This window comes from Typopeltis vanoorti, chromosome 2 (genome assembly GCF_054136105.1).
Source record: "Typopeltis vanoorti isolate ZY-2024b chromosome 2, IOZ_Tvanoo_1.0, whole genome shotgun sequence".
In the NCBI taxonomy this organism is placed as follows: domain Eukaryota; kingdom Metazoa; phylum Arthropoda; class Arachnida; order Uropygi; family Thelyphonidae; genus Typopeltis; species Typopeltis vanoorti.
In genome coordinates this window covers 94,503,438-94,525,000 of record NC_143550.1, presented here as the reverse complement: position 1 = coordinate 94,525,000, position 21,563 = coordinate 94,503,438, and the positions used below count along the sequence as shown (strand labels likewise).

The window sequence follows — 21,563 nt, the reverse complement described above, 5'->3', positions numbered from 1 at the left end:
GATGGCTTAAAATTAAACAAATTAGTGCTAAGAGAAATTTCCAAAAATCTTTTATCTCTTGGATGATAAAGTATTAACTTCCTTTATTCTCAAAGAATAAATGGAAGAATAGAGGAAATAAAAGAAAATGATGATATAGAGATAGAATGGAATCATTTAAAAAATATATTAATAAATGCAGCAACAGAATGAACCAGAACAAAAAGTGAATAAGAAACTGGGATGAAAACATTTGAAACAATAATCAAAGACAAGAAAGAAGCATAAAAACAATGGATAAACACAAAATCGCTAGAAGCAGAAATTAATTATAAATACGAAAGATCCTGTGAGGAGTATTTGCGATGTTTATGTGACCTTTGAATTTCAACCTCCTTTCTACCATAATTCCAAGATCTCTAGCCTCATCAGTTACTCTAAGTATAATCACATCACTATAATATGTCTAATCTTTAAATGTACCTGTGGCATGTCTATAAACAATAAATTACACAATAACCACAGTAATTAACTTTAATGAAAGTACAGATATTTCGTACTGAAAATAACAGTACATCATCAGTGCATAGAAACAAGCAAATAAAAGAAACAGGAATACGACGTACACATAGCAGTTGATGGTTTACCAATTAAAAACTGTTGCTGCATGCTAGAAATTAATATTAATAAATAATATTATTAAAAACTGTTTTTGATGGTTATATAAAATAAGAATCTCACAAACATTTGGGAGATTCTTATTTGGGAAAGAGAGAGAGAGAGAGAGAATCGTTCCAATTCACATTTGTCCGATGTAAAATTGCTTCGCAACTTTGTTTGAAAAGGCGTTCATATTTAAACCTGCTTCTGTGGAGAAGACGAGCTTCATCCCACTGGATACTGTATTTAGTGTCAATATTATGTTGTGCAAGACCAGACTTTTGAGGTTTTGTGTATTCGATATAATACTGATGTTCATTAGTTCTTTCTTCCACAGAACGGCCTGTCTGCCCAAAGTATATTAGATTATATTCACAAGGTATCTGGTAAATGCCAGCTAATGATAGCAGTGACAGTTTTGTCTTTTGTAGATGGCAACAGATGAGAAATTTTGTTCATAGGAAAATATGTGAGAATGAGATGATACTTCTTCAAAATTCTACCAATCGGTTCAGAGATGCCAGAAATATAAAGGATTGGAACCCTGAGGTCTGTTGAATCCTGTGATGTTGGAACATAGGAGCCATTTATCTGCTGGATTTGATTCCACTTTCTTTGATTTGCTTGTTTCTATGTACTGATGATGTATTGTTATTTTCAGTAAGAAATATGTGTACTTTCATTTCATTAAAGTTCATTACTGTGGTTATTGTGTAATTTATTGTTTATCATTATAATATGCTTTGTATATCTCTTCATGCCAAAGTGCACATCTTTAGGCTTATTGATCATTACTGTCTGTATACACTACCAGCATATTCAAATAATATGAATTATTTGAATATGCCTTATACACTGAGTTAGGTTTACATTAGAATCCCCCCCCCCCCGATTTACATATTTGGCATGATAACAAAGTACCTTGTAATATCAACGTCACTTGCAGCTACTATAAATGGGCACACGCCTATCCTCTATACATAATCAGTAAATGTTTGCAAGTAATGGGGAAACATGGCAATGTATGCTAATTTGACTGCAGGCAGATAGTTTCCTTAGGTTCCACAGGCAGAGAAGCAAGGTACACATCATGGTGCATTTGGAAATGGTTTGAAATGCCCTACTATTGTACTGGTAGGTGAGCTGTGTGACTGTTGCATGTCTTTGCTGAGATACCAGTCATGACACCCGACGCTTACCTCTGGGATCAACCACGATGGCTGACCAATGTGAGCCCTTGTGCTGAATGTCTACTCTTGTTGCTGTACCCATGATGACAGCCAGGCATTGCAAACAAAGTCATGCACGAGCCAATGAATGCTGGCCATGGACCCTGAACAGATGGAAGATGGTCGCCTGGAGTGATGAGTGCCGTTTCCTGCTGCACCATGATGATGGCCAGGTTCGCATTTGTCGTAAACAACATGAAGTCCCATCCCCAGGTTGCACAGTTAGGGTTCAACAGGTCGGTGGTGGTGGTGTTATTATGGTCTGGAGAGCTTTTTCCTGGCACACCCTAGATCCACTAGTTATCATCCTGAATACTGAATGGTGAATGCCACAGGGACCTGTTAGCTGACCATCTCCATCCATATCTGCAGATCTACCCCACCCACAGTGCTATCTTTCAACAGGACAATGCACCTTGTCATTGGGCTCGTACAACTACTGAATGGTTGAAGGAATACAACAATGAATTCACCACACTGCCTTGGTCCCCCAAACTCGCTCTAATTGTAATCCAATTGAACATGTGTGGGATATGCCAGAACAGGGTGTGAGAACTGCTGATCCTTCTCCATGAAATGAGAGTGAAGTGATAGAATTGCTGAAGCAGACATGGGTCAAGTTACACATACAGGATGTTCAACACCTTGTGGAATCTGTTCCTAGGTATCTGCAAGCCCAGGAACTACCTAACCCAATTGAACATGTGGGATACGTTAGAACAGAGTATCAGAGCAGTTGATCCTCCTTCAATGGAATGAGTATAAACTGATGACGTGCTGCAGCAGACATGAGTCGAGTTACACATGGAGGATGTGACACTTTGTGTAATCTGTTTGTAGGCATCTGCAAGCCATGATTGCACAGAGAGATGGACCATTTAACTCAGTGTAAATGCTGTATATCAGTAGTACCTCTGATTATCCTGCCTATCACTGGTTCAGTAACAAACAACTGAACATCTGTCAAGCCCTTCCCAATATCATTCATCATCATACGTATCAAGGATTTAGGCCTAGCATGGCCTGTTCCGGCCTTAGAAGTAATCGTTGAATCGTTTAAGAGGACGTCCTGGTTTTCTTTTTCCTAATGGCTTGTACTTTAAGGCTTGTTTTGGTAATCTTTCTGTTTTCATTATTTGAACGTGTTCCATCCATTTATGTTTATATTTTTTAATTTTTTCTATTACTGGTTCTTGGTTTAATTCTTTCATAATATCTTCGTTTCTTTTGTGATCAAATAGGGTATACTTTGCAGTTTTTCTCATAAACTTCATTTCTGCTGTTGTTAATCTTTCTTTGTCTTTTTGTTTTATTGTCCAGATTTCGCTTCCATACATTAAGACTGGTAGGGCTAATGTATTGTATGCTTTTAGTCTGGTTTGTTTTTGAACTAGGTTTGGTTTAAATATAGAGTTAATTACACCTGTTATTTTTAAATATTTTGCAATTTTTACGTTTATATCTTTTTCATATGTGATCATACATCCTAGGTAGTTAAATGAATGAAAGATAACAAGATCTTAGAACATCCTGTTCTAAGATCTTGTTATCTATTACTATTTTAGTTTTTGCTAGATCTTGTCCTTTAAAGGCCATGGTTTTTGATTTTTCCGTTGATATTATCATACCATAATCTTTGGATATCTCATTTAGATTTAAAATAGCTTTCTGTAAGTTATCTTCAGAATTTGTAATTATTATTTGGTCGTCTGCAAAGAGAGTGTTTAAGTTAACTGTAGGTGAAAGTTTAATTCCTTGATGTAAATTTTTACTCCATTTTATTATTATTTCATTTAAGTAGATATTAAAAAGAGTTGCTGAGAGGGGACATCCCTGTCGGATCCCTTGGTTTTTCTCTCTTGTATATGATAGCACGTGATTCAATCTTATTTGTATTTGATTATTTTCATATATACTTGTGATAGCTTTTAGGATATTATTTGGTATTTATCTTTCTTTTAATATGTTAAATAATATGTTTCTTTTAATTTTGTCAAATGCTTTTTCAAAGTCAATAAATGCAATATGTGTTTCTAAATTATATTCTCTTCTTTTCTCTATTATTAATTTTAGGCAAAAGGCTGGGTCTATACATGACTGTCCTTTTCTAAATCCATTCTGTACCTCTAGAATAAAGTTTTCGGAATATTTCATTAGTTTGTTATTTAAGATTCTGCTATATATTTTGTAACAGGAATTTAGTATACTGATACCTCTATAGTTTTTAGGGTCATCTCTATTACCTTTCTTAAAGACAGGAATCACAATTGCTTTTTTCCATTCTATTGGGGGGATACCAGTTGCGTAAATTTTATTTAAAAATAATAAGAGTCTTTCTTTGAATCTTGTTCCTGCGTATTTATATAGTTCTGAACCTAGCTTATCTTCTCCAGGTGATTTTCCGTTTCTTGTTTCTTTCAGGCTGATATCTAATTCTTCTTCAGTTATTTCCTTTTCATTTTCGTTAATTGTTTGCCAGTTGTCTGTCCACAGTTCTGTGTAGTAATTTAGAAATTCTTCTAATTTCAATTCAGTGTTTAATATTAATTTTTCTTTGGTATCTGCATTGAAGTGTTTCAAAATCTTATATACATTGGGTCTTATTTTATAAAAATCATGTTCTAAATTAGAAACAAATTTATTCCATGATTCTCTGTCTTTTTCTGACTTCTCTTTTAGCTATGGCTCTTATTCTTTTATATTCTATTTCATCTTCTAATCTTTTACTGCTTAACCATTTGTGATAGGCTTCTTTTTTCTTTTTGATTATTTCTTTGATTGTATCAACCCAGATCGTCAGTTTTTTCCTTTTATTGAATTTTTTGGTCTTTCCTAAGCTTTCATTTGCTGCTGCATTTAGTATCGTTTTTATATTAAGCCATTCTATTTCTGTTTCTTCATTTTGTTTTATTTTATCTAGATATTGGTTAATTCTTTGTTCATATAGCCATTGTACATTTGTGTCATTCAATAGTCTAGTTTTATAAATAAATGTTTCAAATTTTCTTTCTGTTCTTGTTACTTGTAGCCATTTAGGTGGCAATCTTAATTTTATTTTAACAAGGAAGTGATCACTGCTTATTTGATATCCTCTGTGAACTCTTAACATCTAGCAAAAATTTTGATGTCTTTTCATTTAATATAAAACAATCTAATATTGATTTCCATCCTCTTGCTGCCCAAGTATATTTATGTATGTCTTTATGTTTATAGACGGAATTCATTATTTTTAGGTTATTATAAACTACAAAGTCAATCAATTTTTTACCATTTCTGTTTAGAGTGTGTTCTCCATGTATTCCTATATTATTATTAATTTTTGTGTTTCCAATTCTTGCATTTAAGTCTCCTGCTAAAATTATGTAATCATTTTTATTTATTTTATTATATATGTTTTGTAGCTGATTATAAAAATCAATATTATCCTGTTCTCTTCCTTCTTCTGGGGCATATAAACCAATTATTGTTAAATAGCTTCTATCTATTTTTATTCTAGCTTCTATTATTCTTTCATTCCATAATTTATAATGTTTTAACTGTTTTGAAAGGGAGTTATGAATCCAAATCATGACTCCTGCTTGTGCTCTTTGGACTCTGTCGACTCCACTGCATATCACATTAAAATTTTCAGTTCTCATAGTTCGTTTTAATTTCTTTTTTGTTTCAGTGATTACTGCTATTTTAAAATTACTTTCATTTAATAACTGGTCTAATTCTATTTCTTTATATGCTATTCCTCTTACATTCCAGTTTGCTATGTGTATTATATTTTGTCGTTTCCATTTTCGTTTTCCCTTTTCCATTCCAGGGTCGTTTCCCACAGATTCAATCTGATTATCTTTTTCTGTCAGCTTACAAGTAGGATTATGTTCTCCATGTCAGGGGACTAGCCTGATGATGGAATAGTTCAGTGGTAGGGCTGCTACCTTAAGGCTTCTGAACTAGCCTTCTTTCGAATTTAAACCCATAGGAGGAATAGGGTATATTGAAGGGGAAAGAGTAGATTATAGAAGAAATATAGTAAGGTTTATAGAAAGGGCATAGTTGTAAGGCCAGAAATGAAAAGACCCCATGGCCCTCGAGTACTCTAATAGCATAAGGGTCATAAAGTAAGAAGAGTTGGCTGATAAGGCCTTATAGGAAAGATTAAAGTAAATGGATCTTCCTCAAAGTAGAAGAAGGAGAGGATAGATCCAGCTAGGGGTCCATGGGAGTGCCGCTTCCCTTACAATCAAGATGATTGCCCCTTATGGCCCTGTTGGTCCACGAGTCCTTATTCAGTATATTCGGACCACCCCACCATATATGTATATATATACAGACACACACACACACACACATGCACGCGCATGTACACACACACACACACACACATGGTAGGCTCCCCTATCCGCCACCCAGGGGACGCACTCTCTAGGGGTTACAGGATCCCCTGAGAGCCAATATCATTAATATATACATTAAACAACAGTGGTCCAAGGACTGATCCCTGGGTACATCACTTATCACCATAACTGGCAGATTCACCCCCATCCCATATACCACACTTTCTGATACCTGTCTGTAAGCCACCTACTTATCCAAAACAACAGTTCACATTCCAGTTCCATATTCTGCAGTTTATGCAACAGCATTTCTTGCATTATCCTATCAAATGCCTTAACAAAGTCCAACAGTATCACAGTATACCATTCCCTTTATCCAACTCAGCCATATCATTATTATAAAATATGAGCAAACTTCTCAGACATGACTTCCTTTTAGTAAACCCATGATGTTCCTTGCAAAGAACAGGTTGTCTGTCCATCCATTTCACCATGCAAGTTTTTTACTAATGTCTCTAAAATCTTCAACACCACTCCTGAGATACTGGTAGGCTGAAAGACACATCAGTCTTTGTACCCATGGGATTATTATACATTATTTCTATTCCCCTGCAGGATCTTTCTTGAGCTATGATCCAAATTATACAAACATGTCAAGGGCCTAGCCTGTTTGGCTGAACATTCCTTTAGCACAGATGCTGATATCCCCACATGTCCCTATTGACAAATTTTTATCCAGGTTAAGCAACAGCTCTTGAACCCTTCTCCTCATCTACCTCTATCTCTTCATCCAATGTAGTTGTAGCACTGTGAACTATGTTACATACACCAGGTTGATAGATCTTGGTGGCAGCATAGATCTTGTAATCGTCCATCATTTGAACAATCACATGCATTCAGTAAAGTTATTCTTCTGCATTCATTCTTTCTTTTACTTGCAACAAAATGATAAAATTATTTTGGGTTGCCATTTAACCTGTGCAGCCAATTTCTTTTCATACTCCAACTTGGCTTTTCTACAAGTACTGATAATGTACTCCAGATTGCATTCCTCTTGACAAATGTCTACCACTGTTCTGTCACTTCTTGTTTCGTTTAACAATCTTTCAAAATAATTAATTACTCCAGATGTCTTAGAATATTTTTATCTTAAGTTTTCATGCTGATTTTATTATCGCTTATTTATTTTACAGTACTCTTTCCTCCATTTCAAATTTTAGCAATTACCTTCAGAACATTCTGCAAATTTTCCTGATATTTAAATTCTATATGCTTACAAAGTCTGGCCATAACTTTTGTTTAGCTGCTTTTACAGACTGTTTTGATACTTGACATCTTTCTCTGTATTCTCTTAGACCACATGTTGATTTACTTGAACATTTGACAAGCTTTCTTCAGATATGTTTTCCACTTTAACTTCTGAGTCCGCCATTCAGTTTCTGATTTCTCTATCCTCACCAACAACTTCACCACATGCTCCTTGGCTGCATCAATCAGTCAATAATTTCTTCGGAGTCTGCCAATGAGTCTCCGTGGTTTAATTCTTGTCTTCAAACTTTATATTTCTTCTTGAATAAAAATGTATATTTGAGCCTACAGTTCACCTCTCAAAGCAGCTTGACTCCAATTCTTTTTAAAACTGTCTCCCCCCCCCTGCTCCAATATGATATTGAATTTTATCCTCCTCAAAAGCAAATGGAGATCACTTCTTATTCCAAATCCCTTGTAACCTCTTATTGTCCAGAATAAGGGTGAAGATACAGAAAGTTGTTGTTTTTTTTTTCACTTGGAAAGTAATTTACACTTGCCAAGAAATTATATCTTTGTTTAATCCTTTATCCAAGCAAGCAAACAAAGCTTGCACATGAAGTGTCTTTATGACCGGCTACTCATATATAGTGGCTGATGACTTCACATCCATTGTCTTAGTATCCCATAATGCAAAGTGTACTTCCTTTCAGACATACATGATGCTATTCATTATGGATGGGTCACTACCCACACCAATTTCAGCTTTTATTGAGGTCTCATAGTGGGAGCCAGACCAAGGGTTGAATTTGAGGTTGACTATACCAAGTTGACTTCTTCCTTATTTCAACTATGTATCTTCCTGGGGCTGACTTCCACTGAAGAGACCTGAATAAAGGTTGAAACCAGTCTGGGTAGCAACCATTCTACAATTTGTAGCATTAGGCACATCCAATGGGATACTAAAGCAACTGATGAAAGCCACCAGCCTCTATATACAATTAGACTAGTCACAAAGATACCTTATGCAACTTTGTTTCCTTCAACACGGGTAAACGATTTAACAAGAATATAATATCCTGACAAGTATAATTTACAAGATGAAAATATCACTACCAATAACAACATAGTCAACGAGACTTTTTTTTTATTTCTTGTGTCTAATGTCCATGTGAATTTTGGCACATTGAATGTCAGAAATACAGCAAATACTTACTACTATTATGAGCTTTGCTCTTTACTCCAAATTTTCCAAAAGCATTGATGTATGTCTGGTATTCATTTTCTACTCTACTGTTAAGATCTCTAACAAAGACCAACTTTTCCTTTTTCTTCTAGAATGATTCAAAAATTTTCTTTGCTTTTCTTTATTAGTGGAACCTTCTGTGAGATCATAGGCATAAATAAGTCTCACTGTCCAATTTCCCAGTTTAGTGTTTGCCCACATCACATCTGATACTGCCTATCATTCAAAAAGCTTATCCTTATGTTTAGTATTGAAGACTATAGCTTTTCCTTCCTTTCTCTGATCGTTACTGCCTAATTATATCAAAGAATACCAACTCATAACAAATTAAGTATCTAAAACACAGTACCCAGCGAATATATTTATAGATTTTTTGGGGGGAGGGTAAGCAGAGTTCAATTTGATAAATACACACACAAACTTGATTTTGAGAGAGACATTTAAAATATTTAAAAACATTGCCAATCATGTTTGTTTCCTAATAAACTAGATATATCCTTAAACTTACATTCTCCCACCTTGGTATCACCTGTGATACCAAGAGAAGACCCAGTATAATCCAAAACAAAACTGATACACAAAGATAAAATAATAAATAAGAATAGTTTACAAAACTGATGGTATAGGTTAAATAATATTGCAAATAAAAATTACATGAAAAAACGATGCTATTCAAATATCACATACTTCTGAAGGATGAAGAACTTCTGCTTGTTCAAGAACCACAACAAAAGACTCCACCAACTTAGTTTTAGCTACAGGATCCATTCCTTTATTAATAATTTCATGAATACAATCACAAGCTGCCTCCTGAAGAGGTTTTTCAGTGAGGAAATGTACAAGTACACCCACAAATCGATCATTGGCAATGAGATTGATATCAATCCATGCAACATATGCTCCAATTACTTTTAAACAGCGACAAGTCAGTTCTGGTTCAGATGTCTGATAAGTTGTCTGGAAAGAAAATATTTCATCTCTATATTCAAGTTTCAATAATTTCACACTGATATTTATATCAAACCTATAAGATATAACATAACTCCTTGTGGTTGTTATTGTTAGAAACAATATCATAAATCTGATTTTCAAATAATTATATTATTAATGAGTTATTTATATCCGATAAATTTAGATCGACACTTAATTTTATCAAAGCATGGATTTGGATCCTGTTTTTCCAACTCAATAAGGCAGAAGAATAAATCTGGGTTTCAAAATAAAATCTTATATTGAAATTACTACAATGGAATTATGATTAGTGCATCTCTCATTTATTATTTATCTCTCATCTCTACTCATATCTACTACATGAATAATATGTGAAAACATAATATTATTAACCCTGTAAACAGGTTGTTCTATAAGACCACTTGACATTCAGCTTTTCTTTCTACTGTTCCTCCTGCATTTAAATGTAAACAAGAAACAGTGTTCATAAACATTTTCGAAATCTTAGATGTTTTTTTTTATTATTTTTTTTTATTTATTAACACTAGATGAATTTCTCTGACATGTTTTGCTGTCTATATGGCTGGCAAAGGGGACAAAGAAGTAGTAAATAACTAGAAACCAATTAGTATTCTCTCTAATCTGTACAAAATTCTCACAAAAGTAATAACAAACATTAACTCCTCTTCTAGACTCAAATCAACCAGTAGAACAAGCAGGATTCCGTAAAGGCTTTAACACAATTGATCATATTCATGCAGTAAAACAAATAATAGAAAAAGCAGAAGAAAACCAATTGCCTCTCTGTTTAGCCTTCATTGATTATGAAAAAGCATTTGATTCCATCAAAACTAATTCAATAATCAAAGCACTCCAGAATCAGGGAGTTCTTGAAGAATATATGAACCTCCTCCAAGCAATATACCACACCAACAGCAACAATCCAACTTCACATGAGTAGCAATAAAATATCAATTGAAAAAGGTGTCCAACAAGGAGACTCTCTATCACCCAAAATCTTTTCTTTAATCATATAAAGTGGACAAACCTTGGTATAAAAAATTAATAACAGAAACTTAACATGCCTAACATATGCAGATGATATCATAATTTTTGCAAACACCCCAGAAGACCTCAATATAATGATAGAAGACCTATATCATGAAAGCAGAAAAGTCGGTCTAAAAATAAACAGAGAAAAAACTAAAATCATGTTTAATCATTTTGTAACATCAAAAAACATAATAATAGAAACCAATTTCTTGGAAAGAGTCTCTTCATATACATACTTAGGTCATTTCATTGATCTAAACTGTGTACTCCAAAAGGAAATAAATAGGAGAGTTCAACTTGCCTGGAGTGCATTCAGAAAATTGAAAAGCATTTTTCAAAACAATGATGTCCCACTCTGTTAACCAGTGTATACTTCCAGTCATCTCATATGGTTGTGAAACTTGGTTGCTAACTAAAGCACTGGCAAATAAATTAACAACTCAAAGAAAAATGAAGAGGTTGATGCTAGGCATCACATTAAAAGATAAGAAGCGAAACACCTGGATAAGAAGCCAGACTCTCATCACTGACATCATTCTTCACCATAAGCGACTAAAATGGAAATGGGCCAGACATCTATCCAGAAGAGAAGATGAGCATTAGTATGGTGGTACCTACTAATGAACTGGATTCCAAAAGAAGGGGAAACAAGGTCTAGGACGTCCTAAAAGAAGGTGAAGTGATGAATTGTCACATTTGGTTGGGGAAAATGAGTCAACCATTTCCATCCAAGCAGTGGACAGAAAATGGCTGAGAGCTTCTTCATGAAGTTATTCATATGTAAGTATAAAAAAAAAAAAAAAAGTTTTCCAACAGCCATTATTTCTATAAACTGAAAAAAAAAGACTGGAATGATAGTTTAATCATGTATAGTTAGGCATGTTATGTGCGGTCTCTATGTGTAAACTCTGTATGTGATTACTAGCACAGGAAAGTCTTGAATGTTATACATATTAATTAATGATTTTCAAAAGTCACAAGGAATCAGCCCTTGGTTTCTATTTAGTGTGCCTTTTGAGTGATTGAACAAGGCATTAATTGAACAATCTGTCAAAGTAATTCTCTTCTGAGAAAGGTAAATGCAAGACACATTGTAAGGTGTTAGGTGGTTTGAAGGCTGTTCTGATGTTGACCAATTTTAATACGTGGGCTATTTTTCTTGATGTGTTGCCAACATATGGTACCATGCCTTTTTTTTTTTGTAATTAACTCCTGAGTTATCACAGGCCAGTTCATCAGAAAATAAAAGTTTCTTTAGTACCCTTTTTTTTTTGGGTAGCCATTTTGGAGGAACTGATTAAATCGGATTTGAAGGTTATTTTCTTTTAATATCATCATTTTTGAGTACATCTAACGTTTTTTCTAAACTATTTTTTAAGATTTAGATGATACTGAATTTTTGTTGAGGGTGATGGATGCCTGCCCATGTAAGTTTCTTTCCTGTAAACCATCATCATCATCTGCCAAGTACCCTCAAAGGGTGTACAGGATATGATAGTACTACATGAAAAACTTACATCATTACTAACTTCTTATCTACAATTTTCCTCCAAATCAGTCTGTTATTTGTCAAGACTCCGACATTATCAGATCTTATATTTCTATCGTCTAAGGCACTTTGTACCGTATCAATCCACCTATATCTTGGTATTCCTCTGGGTCGTTTCCTGCAAACCTAGCAGAGAACACTTGTTTTGCTGATCTTTCCTCGCCCATTCTATTTAAGTGACCATACCACCTGAGATTAGCTCTGCTAACGCATTCGTGGATGCTGACAAAGTTAAGTTCTTTTCTAATATCCTCATTTTTAATATGATATTGCCATTGATGCCATCTGTTCACGGCTCTAATCTTTCTCAGGACTCTCATATCTGCAGTCTCTACTCCAGGGTTTCTCAGTGTTCCGCGGAAGGTGAATAAGTGTTCCGCAAGAAGTTCTATAATTTGTCATTTTAGTTTTCTAAGCATTTTTCATGAATAAATATTTTATAGTAGAAATATTCTGAGGAGAATAATATTCGTCAATATGTCTAAAAGCTCAGACTCAGAATGCCTAATAACATCCATGTATCATTAATTTTCACACATCGAAACCTTTCAACAAAGGGAATACCACTATTTATGACGGGTAATAAAAATTGCCTGCAAGCGGATTATAATGGGTGGCATATCCACTGTTGTCAAAACTGAAGGAAATGACATCTGCGTAGCAAATGTCAGTGACCAAGAGTAATATTTTTAAACATGAAAATATTCAGGAATTATCGTTAATTTTCACACATCGAACTCTTTCAACAATTGGGAAAGGGAATACCGACGTTTATGACCGATCATAAAAATTGCCTGCAAGCCGATTACAACAATGGGCGGCGTGTTCTCAAAACTGAAGGCAATAACATCTGTGTTGCAAAAGTCAATGACCAATCAGCAAGGAAGTATAAAGAAATTTTTCCACTGAAATTGAAGATCAAGAAAGCCAGTATCTGGTTCTCAAATTTATTAATACTGAATACTTTCTTCGCAAGTTCATATCATAGTGTGTAAGTGCTTGTTCTGAAACCGGAGGGTCGTGGTTTTTTAAAAGCAATAGGAATACACATTTAAATTCTAATATGAATAAGAGACAAGGCGCTTTGTTTAATTTTGGTATTAAGAAATTTCTTATTGAAAGTGTTTGTGACGGAACGGATAGTGAGCCATCCACCTCAAGCCTACAAAGATCTCCAGAATGTACAAAAGGAGGGGAAAACAACCAGCACACAGGAGAAAAAGTCTGCATTCACTCGCAAGTACTTATAATAATATTATAAATTTTTAGTGATCACAATAGGATGCCAATGAAAATCAGCACAAATTAATCTAAAGTTGGTTTAATTAATTATTAATTAATAATAAAAACAGCTAAATTACCAATTAATAATTAATCAATACATTACAAAATAACTAAGGTGTTCCGTGAAAATTTCAGGATTCGTGAAGTGTTCTGCTGTAGAAAAAGTTTGAGAAACCCAGATCTAGTCTTTGGTCAAGTGTTTTACTTCTGACCGAGCTTTCAGATCCATAAGTTAAAACTGGTTTGAAACTGTCTTGTATAGAGCTAATTTAGTGTTCTGACTAATTTCTCTCTTATTCCATATGAATTTATTCAATTGACTTCCTACCATACCAGCTTTATTAATTCTGTTGTCAGTATCCATATTTAATTTTTTCACTAAAAATTGTGCCTAAATATCTGAAATGTTTTACTTGTTCCACAGGTTCTCTGTTCATAAAGCAGTTGACATTTTCAACTATTCTACCTATTTTCATTGTCTTTGCCTTTTTATTGCTGACCTTCATACCATATCTATTACAACAGTTATTCAATTTAGTCAGAGAATCTTGCAGACTTGTAGCAGATTTATTTAGAAGTATAACATCGTCTGCATAAAGCAAAGAGTTGACATTAACATCTCTAATTTTGATATCGTGTTTAATACCACTTTCTTTCATAATGTGATCCATATAGATAATGAATAACAGAGGGGATAATGTACATCCTTGTCTCACACCAGATTCAACATTAAACCATCTTCCTGTACTTCCTTCAATTCTAACTGCTGACTTACAACTCAAATAAAGACTAAGTATTGCTTGATATAATGCCCCATTGACACCATATAACTGCAGTGTTTTGAATAGCTTCTCTCTTGGCACCTTGTCATATGCCTTTTCCAAATCGACAAAACTTAAATACAGATCTTTGTTATATTCCAATGCTTTCTCGACTATTTGTCGTAAAGTGAAGATCTGATCCTGACAGCCTCTATTTGGCCTGAATCCAGCTTGTTCTTCACCAAGCTTTTCTTCCACAATTCTTCTCAACCGTTTCTCAAGAATACTTGCATATATCTTACCAGGAACACTCAGTAGGGATATATCTCTGTAATTCTCACATTCAGTTTTATTTCCCTTTTTATATATGGGTACTATGAGAGCTCTACTCCACTCGTCTGGAATTCGTCCCTCTGCCCAGGCATTCTAAACTATGCAGTGCAGGTGCTGTAAGACCACCATACTTCAGCATTTCAGGCCATATATCATCTACTCCTGCTACCTTTCCACATTTCAAGACTTTGATGGCTTTTTCTACTTCAAGTATGGATATGTATTCCTGACTGCATGCCTGGTGAGTGTTTTTTTATCACTCTGATGTCATCATTGCTTGTTTCATTTAGCAAAATTTCAAAGTAATTACTGCATACTATAAGGATATCTTTTTCTCCTGTTTTCATGTCACCTTTATCATCTCTAACTCCTTTTACAGCACTCTTTCCTCCATTCCTACGCTTCTTCAATAACCTCCAGAATATCTTGCCACCTTCTTGATATTTATTTTCTATGTTCTTGCCAAAGTCTTCCCATGACTTTTGTTTAGCTAGTTTTACACACTGTTTAGTTTTCTTACATTTGTCTCTGTATTCTCTAAGAGCACAAGCTGACATATTTGCCAGGAACTTTTGATATCTTTCTTCTTTTACTTCACTGCCTCTTTTAACTTCCTGTGTTCACCATGGAGTTCTAATTTTACTATCCTTGCACACAACTTCACCACATGCCTCTCTAGCTGAATCAATCAGGGCTTTCTTCAAGGCTTGCCACCGAATCTCCAAGGTTTGATTACTGTTCTCAAACTCTTTCATTTTTTCTTCAATAATCTTTGTGTATTTTAGTCTACAGTTCACATCTGAGAGCTGCCCAAGTTTTATTCGCTTTAGAACTTTCTTACATTTTATTCTTTTCAATACGAAATTCAATTTTATCCTGCTCAAGACTAAATTGTGATCACTTCCAATTTTAAATCCTCTGTACACTTTGGTGTACAGAGGATTTAAAATATAGCTTTGACTCTGTACACCTGGTGTCCTTCACTAGGGTGAAAATATCATTATTAACAATAACATAGTCAATGAGACTTTTCTTATTCCTAGCCTCTTCTCTCCATGTGAATTTGTGCACATTTTTATGTTGGAACATGGTGTTAGTAATAACCAGACCTGAAATCCTGAGCTGAAATCCAACAGGTATTTGCCATTATTATTTACTTTGCTCTTTTCTCCAAATTTTCCCAAAATATTTTTGTATGTCTGATAATCATTGTCCAGTTCCTCATTCTCACATTTCCCCCCTTCATCACTCTACTTGAGACTGCCTGCCATTCAAGAAGATTAGCCATATATTTAGTGTTGGATACTATTACATCTTCTTTTCCTTGATTGTTATTGCCTGAATATAACATTTTGTATTTATTGCTCAGAAAGATCTCACCAGTTTTTGTGTTTTTTGTTTCAGTCAATCCTATTATGTCGATCTGGTACTTATCTAATTCCTCGGCTAGCTCCATTTCTCTGCCATTTAGGCTTCTTATGTAGATAGTACCGATCTTTAACTCTGGTGATGTTGAGTTGGGGTGCATTTTCAGATTTGTTCCAGTAGCGACTTTTCGCACTGGTTCCCTGGCGAAAACAACGGGGACCCTTATTTAAATGGGCGCATCCCAGCCAGCATGAAATTTTGTCATGTTGTGCTATCATTTTGTATTTTGTGCCGGCTGGGACAAAATACAAAATGTGTTGGATATCTACCTGGATACTGAATGAATGAGAATGTGCTGGCAATTTGTACAGCTAAATCCCAAATTGCCAGCACATCCTTGTTCGTTCAGTATCCAGGTAGATACCCAACAGGGTGCACCATGAGAAGGTGAGGATTGGACATTAGGTCAGAAACCCTGGTCGGTTCTCCGCATTCCTTTAAAGGCTATGTGGAGGTCTCCTCTCAGTTATATAGCTTTGACCCCCTGTAAACTTCTAATGATAATCGTACAGAAATGTTTCTGTACGGGCAACCAAAAATACACAAAGAAAACACACCACTTCGGCCAATAGTCGAAGGGATAGATAGCCCGAATTATCACTTAGCCATGAAATTAGGGGCAATACTCACGAGTTGGTAGGTCATTCCCCTTCCTATATCAAAAACACACACTTCATAAACATCATCAAAGACATTACATTAGAAAAAGATGATTTATTAGTCAGTTTTGATGTCTCTGCCCCCAATCAATGAAACAATCCTTCTTTTACAGAACAAATTCCCTCCAGATATCACGGCGCTCTTTGCACATGTTTTGTGTTCTGGTTATTTTGTATGGCAAACTGCTTTCTATCTACAAAAAGAAGGCACAGCCATGAGTTCTCCATTATCCCCCCCCCCCCATTGCTAATTTTTATATGGAAATTTTGAGCAACTTGCTTTAGGTTTCTCTCCTTTAAAACCTAAAGTCTGGCTTAGATACATTGATGATGTTTTCGCGATCTGGTCTCATGGCCACCAGACACATTCTTTAGCCACCCGAACAAACAACACAAATGCATACAGTTCACAATTGAGAATAAAAACAGAAAACACACTTCTGTTTCTAGATACATTTGTCACATGTCTTCCATCTGGCAATCTTTTCTTCACTGTTTATCAGAAACAACACATACTGGCCAATATATACATATAAACTCCTACCACCACCAACACAAAAACTAGGTGTCATTAATACCGTAAAAAACACGGCTCTGAAGATCTGCTCCAGCGAACAGGCACTGAAAGACGAATTTAAAGTTTTCAGCAATACTTTTCAAAAAAATAGGTACAGCCAACACTATTAACAAAATTCTCTACAAGACCTCAATAAAAAACAAAGACAAACCAGACTACAATAAAACTATAACCATTCCTTACATTAAAGAGACATCAGATAAAATAAACAGAATACTATAAAAATACAACCACAAAGCCACCTTTAAACCTCCTGCAAAATTAAAAAGCTTACTTAACTCATCCAAAGACCCACTCCCTCTGCTGGCCCACCCTGGAGTATACCGTATTTATTGCACCTGTAACATACCATGTATAGGAGAAACAGGACACACAATTCCGATCAGAGAAAAAGAACATAAACGCACATTAAATATAATAATTATGGTGAAACTGTCTTTTCTGATCATGCCCAACACCTTATAGAATTGACTGGAAAAGTACTAGTTGTCTACATCACACCAAAACATGGTATGAACTTAAATTTAAGGAAGCTTGTGAGATTATTACCAACCACCCAAATCTGAACAATAATGATGGTCTAAAAATCATATGGAAGGCATATATTCAACCCATGGAAACCTTCCTCTCTAAGAGCAACTATAAACAGGACTGTAGAAAATCCAGGATCCTAAATAAAAAAAAAACAATTATAATGCTAAAAATAGGACATCATTGTTACTGAAAGAAAACTATCTGTAGATAGAAAGAACGTTTATTCATGTTATCATAAAATGAATTTAGCTCAATAGCTTGATTTAGAATAGCTTCTCTCTTGGCATCTTGTCGTATGCCCTTTCCAGATCAACAAAACTTAAATACAGATTTTTGTTATATTCCCATGCTTTCTCAACCATTTGTCGTAAAGTGAAGATCTGATCCTGGCAGCCTCTATTTGGCCTGAATCTAGCTTGTTCTTCACCAAGCTTTTCTTCCACAATTCTTCATAACTGTTTCTCAAATGTGCTTGCATAAATCTTGTATACAGCTAATTTAGTGTTCCGACTAATTTCTCTCTTATTCCATATGAATTTATTCAATTGACTTCCTACCATACCAGCTTTGTTGATTCTGTTGTCTACTTCCATATTTAATTTACCATCTTCACTAAAAGTGTGCGGGGTTCTTAAGGGTCAAAGCTGTATAACTGAGAGGAGACCTCCACATAGCCTTTAAAGGAATGCCGAGAACCGACCCAGGGATTCTGACCTAATGTCCAATCCTCACCTTCTCGTGGTGCACCCTGTTGGGTATCTACTTTGATACTGAACGAATGAGGATGGGCTGGCAATTTGGGATTTAGCCGATCAAATTGTATTCTTATTGGTTAAACCAAAATAAAAAATGATGGTACAACATGACAAAATTTCATGCCGACTGGGGCGTCGCCCGGTTAAACAAGGCCCCCGTTGTTTTCGCCAGGGAACCAGGGCGAAAAGCAAAGAGTCAGCTACTGGAACAAATCTGAAAACAAACCCCAACTCAACATCGCCAGAGTTAAAGATCGGTACTATCAACGTAAGAAGCCTGAATGGCAAAGAAATGGAGCTAGCTGAGGAATTAGATAAGTACCAGATCGACATAATAGGGGTGACTGAAACAAAAAAGACCAAAACTGGTGAGATCTTTCTGAGCAATAAATACAAAATGTTATATTCAGGCAATGACAATCAAGGAAAAGAAGGAATAGCCATAGTATTCAACAGAAAATACAAGGCTAATCTTCTTGAATGGCAGTCAGTCTCAAGTAGAGTAATGTGGGCAAATATGAGAATGGGGAACTGGACAATGAGACTTATTTGTGCCTATGGTACCACAGAAGGTTCTACAAAGGTAGAAGTGGAGGAATTTTTTGATGCTTTAGAAAAAGCAACTGACACAATGAAAAAGGAAAAGTTGGTCCTTGTTGGGGATCTAAATAACAGAGTAGGAAATGATTGTGAGACATATAAAAATATTTTGGGAAAATTTGGAGAAAAGAACAAAGCTAATAATAATGGCAAATATCTGCTGGATTTCTGCTCAGGACATGGACTGGTTATTACTAACACCATGTTCCAACATAAAAATGTGCACAAATTCACATGGAGAGAAGAGGCTAGGAATAAGAAAAGTCTCATTGTCTATGTTATTGTTAATAGTGATGTTTACTCCCTGGTGCAGGACACCAGAGTGTACAGAGGATTTGAAATTGGAAATGATCACTATTTAGTCTTGAGCAGGATAAAATTGAATTTCATATTGAAAAGAACAACATGTAAGAAAGTTTTAAAGCGAATAAAAGTTGAGCAGCTCTCAGATGTGAACTGTAGACTAAAATACACAAAGATTATTGAAGAAAAAATGAAAGAGTTTGAGAACAGGAACCAAACCTTGGAGATTCAGTGGCAAACTCTGAAGAAAACATTGATTGATTCTGCCAGAGAGGCATGTGGTGAGGTTGTGTGCAAGGATAAAAAAATCAGAACTCCATGGTGGACACAGGAAGTTAAAGAGGCAGTGAAGGAAAAGAAGAAAGCATATCAAACGTTCCTGGCAAATACGTCAGCTTTTGCTCTTAGAGAATACAGAGACAAATGTAAGAAAGCTAAACAGTGTGTAAAACTAGCTAAACAAAAGTCATGGGAGGACTTTGGCAAGAATATAGAAAATAAATATCAAGAAGGTGGCAAAATATTCAGGAGGTTGTTGAAGAAGCTTAGGAATGGAGGAAAGAGTGCTGTAAAAGGAGTTAGAGATGATAAAGGTGACATGAAAACAGGAGAAAAAGATATCCTTGAAGTAAGGAGTAATTACTTTGAAAAACTGCTAAATGAAACAAGCAGTGATGACAGCACAGTGATAAAAAAACACTGACCAAGCATGCAGTCAGGAATACATATCCATACTTGAAGTAGAAAAGGCCATCAAAGGCTTGAAATGTGGAAAGGCAGCAGAAGTAGATGATATTTGACCAGAAATGCTGAAGTATGGTGGTATAAAAGTCTTACAGTGGCTGCACTGCATAGTTCAGAAAGTCTGGACAGAGGGACGAATTCCCGATGATTGGAGTAGAGCTCTCATAGTACCCATATATAAAAAGGGAAATAAAACTGAATGTGAGAATTACAGAGGTATATCCCTACTGAGTGTTCCTGGTAAGATATTATTATTATTATTATTAAACAAGACCTCATGGAGTCAAAGACTCATCTAGGAGGTCCTTTTATCTCACACACATCTCATCATACCGGGTCTTAAACACATTCAAACTCCTTGCAGACACCACACTCTCAGGCAAGGCATTCCAATCATTCACAACTCTGCACGAAAAAAACCTACCTCTCACTCCCCTACTCACACCCTCTTTATACAGTTTCCAGGGATGACCTCTGGTTCTCCCCTGATCTCCCACTATTCGCTGTAGAACTTCTCCACCATTGATCCTATAACAACCCCTTACCAACTTGTAGGTCTCTATCATATCTCCCCTCTTCCTTCTCTCCACTAGACTCTGCAAATTACATCTTTTCAATCTTTCCTCATACTCGACATTCCAGAGGTCAGAAACTACCTTAGTCAGTCGCCTTTGGACCCTTTCCAACATCTCTTCATCCTTCTGAAAACCAGGTGACCAAATCTGGGCACAATAGTCCATGTGTGGCCTAATCAAAGCCTTATTCAATGGAACAAGAATCTCCCTACTTCTACACGTCAGTGTCCTCCTCATCATTCCCAGAAGCCTTTGTGTTGTCTTCACAATTTTGGCGATGTGTCCCCTAAATTTTAGATCCTTATCCACTATCACTCCCAGATCTCTTATTTCGTCTACTTCCAACAATATATTCTCACCAAGCATAAATTCTGCATCCCATCTTTGTTTTCCAAATTTTAAAACCTTACATTTTGCAACATTGAACTCACATCCCCATTTGCTTGCCCAATCACTCAATTTATTCAAGTCTTGTTGCAAGGCCACAACATCTTCACTACTCTTTATGGTTCGTCCCAACTTTGCATCATCTGCAAACAACTGAATATCTCCATCCAAATCTTCGCCAATATCATTAATATACAAGTTAAATAGTAATGGCCCTAAAACAGATCCCTGAGGCACTCCACTAGTGACTTTCCTTTTCCTGGATATTGCACCCCCATACACAACTTGTTGATACCTATCAGATAGCCAGTCTCCAATCCAATGCACTAATCTAATATCCAACCCCATCTGCTCTAGTTTGACTGTCAACTTATCATGAGGTA

General features: G+C 35.5%; 1 protein-coding gene across 1 annotated transcript in view; it reads right to left on the bottom strand.

Annotated features, from left to right (window-relative positions):
* LOC150109266 (exportin-T-like) overlaps positions 1-21,563 on the bottom strand; it is a 359,762-nt gene that overhangs the window by 221,623 nt on the left and 116,576 nt on the right. Inside the window, exon 8 of the mRNA XM_090401965.1 lies at positions 9,375-9,644. Within this exon, the coding sequence (XP_090258091.1) occupies positions 9,375-9,644 (270 nt within the window). The remainder of the gene's footprint in view (positions 1-9,374; positions 9,645-21,563) is intronic.